A 3,245-nucleotide genomic window follows, 5' to 3' on the forward strand; every position below is an offset into this window, starting at 1 on the left:
TTTTTTTTTTTTTTTTTTTTACAAAAGCATATGACCACTTGAACATGTGTTTATAGAAACACATGACCATGTGAACATACCACCAGGGTTCCTCCCAGGCCTTGGACAGGGCTATTTAAGAGGGAGCTCTGAAGCTTCCACCTTAGTGGCTCCATGGTAAGTCCATTTGGGCAGGTGCCATATTGTAGGAATGTCCACCTATGAATTGCACACTTGAACTTGCTACTTATGCACATGAACACGGGATATGTAGGTGATGCCTGTACAGGGTCCGAATAGTAGTCTACAAGTCTCGATGTAAGAACACAAGATTGCATACTGGACATTAAACACACACAGACACAGCACAGATACATTTGCTATTTAGTTGAGCCTACACATTTCCAAAAGTCACACCCAGGCTTGATCTCTTCTCCTCCAGACCTTGAATTGTCTGCCTGCATTTCAGTGTTCACTTTCAGGCGGAGGTAATCAATTCAATACACCATCATTCACTCAGACAAGCCGACTCAAACATGGTTTTCTGAATTGGCCTCATGCTGAGCAATTCCCTGTTCTAGAAGCCAGGTGTGATGGGTGGGAGGAAGGAAGCAGGCAGGAGGAGGGAGCACACTGCCAGTAGGCAGAGCTTGGCATTTTTGTTTTTCAGGCAGTTCAGATACTGGTCTGGAGGTCTCCATTGAGGAGGGTCCTCTGGGTCTCCGTGGTCTCATTCAGCCGGGATTTGTCCTGCTTACTGTCACTCCGTTCCCCGTCATCCGTGCCACTCACCTTGACCAAGCAGAGGACATTCTGGAAGCTCTTCTTGAAGTTGTCGGATAAGAAGGCATATAGGATGGGGTTGGCACAGCTATTAGCATAGGTGAGGACCACCACAAAGTCAAACATGCCTTTGAGGGCTGGAGTGGGACTGATGGCCACAGAGACCGATGAGACATTGAAGATGTAAAAGGGCAGCCAGCAGAAAATGAAGACAGCCACCACTATGGACACCATTCGGGTGACCTTCTTCTCTGACTTTTTCCTCTTGGAGGAACCCACTCGGATTCCAGAGGATTTGACCTTGATGATAATGAACAGGTAGCAAAGACAGATGATGGTAAGGGGTACCAGGAACCCCAAGATGAAGGTGTAGATAATGAACCCTGTGTACCATGCCCCAGATTCACCTGGCCAGTTGATGGTACAGCTGCTTCTCCCCGACTGGTTGCTTCGAAGCCCAGCGTATATCATGATAGGCAAGATGACTAGCAGAGACACTCCCCACACAGCCATGTTGATCATTTTGGCTGTCCGGGGTCTCCTCCACTTGGCCGACTTGATGGGGTGGACCACTGCCAGGTAGCGATCGATGCTCATGACTGTCAAGCAGAAGATGCTGGTGAACTGATTGATGCCGTCCACAGTCATGACCACCCGGCAAATGGCCTTGCCAAAGGGCCAGTGGACCAGAGCCACCTGCATGGCCAAGAAGGGTAGGCCCAGCATGAAGAGCTCATCAGCAATGGCCAGGTTGAGGATGTAAATGTTAGTGATGGTCTTCATCTTGGCATAGCGGAGGATGACATAGATGACAAGTGTATTGCCACACAACCCAATGATGCAGACCACAAAATATATGAATGTGAGGACTGCATTGCTGGTCAGGTCATAGTATGGCTCTGTTTGGTTGGAGCCATTGGCTGCCACCATTGGGCCATTGAGATCAAAAGAAGAGGAGAGCCATGCTTGGCTCCCATTGAGTAGCTCGTATGCCATATCCATGGCTGCTTTACTGTCTTAGGCTAGCTTCAGCAACCCAAAGATCCTGTTCTCACCTTCATGGGCCCTGGAGGCAAAGGACCCACTGTGACATCTGAAAGGAAAAAAGGAAGATTGGCTCATCAGTCATGGACTACTCGTGCTCTCCCAGCTTTCCACACTTCGCGCTTACCCCCCAGACGTACCCCTAAATTGACAAGTATGTTCTCTTTCCTGTCAGTCTTAGGGCTACCAGCCCATTCTTATCAGTATGTGGACTTCTGAGTTGTTTTTCCACTAGTGGGGAAGGGCTTGGGTTAAGCCATCACTGTTTATCTTGTCATCTTTGGTGACGCACATTGGGGGATGCCTGTGGCTACAAAAGAAAAAAAAAGTACTTTGATCTTTAAGAAGTTGACTGGTCTGAACTGGAAAGAGGTGGAGTTTGGAGAGGTCCAGCCCCTGGTCGCTTGGAGGTCGGACACTAGCATTCTTGGCCTTTTCCCCGTGAGGAAATCTATGCTGACTGCTCTGGAGCCTTTCCATTCTGAAAACCCCAGAGTGGAAAAAACCCTGTACCTTGGAGGTGAGACAAAGTTGGATTCCACCACTGAGCCTTTGTGACCTTGTGCTGGGTGGGCACTGCACCACTCTGACCCTCACTGGTTACAAAGGATGTCACGGAGCTTAAGCGATGGAGTGTATATGGAAACACCCAAGGTGGTGCTGGCCTCATGGGTGGAACACGATGCATATTATTTTTTTCCTTTTCCTCTACATCTCGTTCTTTCTAGTGTATTGAAATCTGCCTCCATAGTGAACTAAATAGTCTTACCCACACAGAAAACCCACTGCCGTTGAGTCAATTCCGACTCAGAGTGACCTCCATGGCGTTTCCAAGACTGTACATCTTTACAGAAGCAGACTGCCTCATCTTTCTCTCATGGATCAGCTGGTGGGTTCAAACCACTGATCTTTTGGTTAGCAGCCAAATGCCTTAACCACAGTGCCACCAGAGCCCCTTAATTTATAGCCTTAGGAGTTAAAAAAGAATTCTGGATTGCTTTCATTTTTCAAAATTAAAGCTTAGGTTTATTTTTTGTTTCTTTTGTCTTTGTTTCTGGAATGCTGAGTGCTTGTCCTCCTTTGCCATGACGAGCCCTTTTCTAAATTCCCTGAGTGGGATGCTGCCCCAGAGGGCTCAAGGAAGGACAAATACCGGAGAAGCTGAGCTTGAGAGAAGCTGGCTCATTCATAGACGTGGGCAGGTTAAATGTAGTTCACCCACACGCACTGACCCCTGGCTCTGCTCAACTAGCCTGGGAAGGGGGGATAATCATTCCCCTTTTACACATGAGCCAACTGAGGCTTAGAGTTTAAGTAACTTGCTCCCAGTCACTCATACATACATAATTGGTAGAGCTGGGATTTGAACACCTGACCCTACATCCTCTACGTTTTCACAGCATCATGTCTGGAAAATGGACTGGAAAACTAGCGACTGA

The 3,245-nt window shown here is 47.9% G+C and overlaps 1 protein-coding gene across 1 annotated transcript; it reads right to left on the reverse strand.

Moving 5' to 3' along the window:
- Positions 1–654: 654 nt before the first annotated feature.
- Positions 655–1,764, reverse strand: SSTR2 (somatostatin receptor 2). The gene has a single exon (XM_007959685.2). It carries the CDS (start codon positions 1,762–1,764, stop codon positions 655–657), a length of 1,110 nt encoding a protein of 369 aa, XP_007957876.1.
- Positions 1,765–3,245: the final 1,481 nt, after the last annotated feature.

The sequence above is a fragment of the Orycteropus afer genome, unplaced genomic scaffold (genome assembly GCF_000298275.1).
Source record: "Orycteropus afer afer isolate SDZICR_OR568_19922 unplaced genomic scaffold, OryAfe1.0 scaffold00018, whole genome shotgun sequence".
Classification (NCBI taxonomy): domain Eukaryota; kingdom Metazoa; phylum Chordata; class Mammalia; order Tubulidentata; family Orycteropodidae; genus Orycteropus; species Orycteropus afer.

Coding starts and splice junctions, on each gene's coding strand:
- SSTR2 (XM_007959685.2), bottom strand. CDS start 1,764: ATGGATATGGCATACGAGCTACTCAATGGGAGCCAAGCATGGCTCTCC.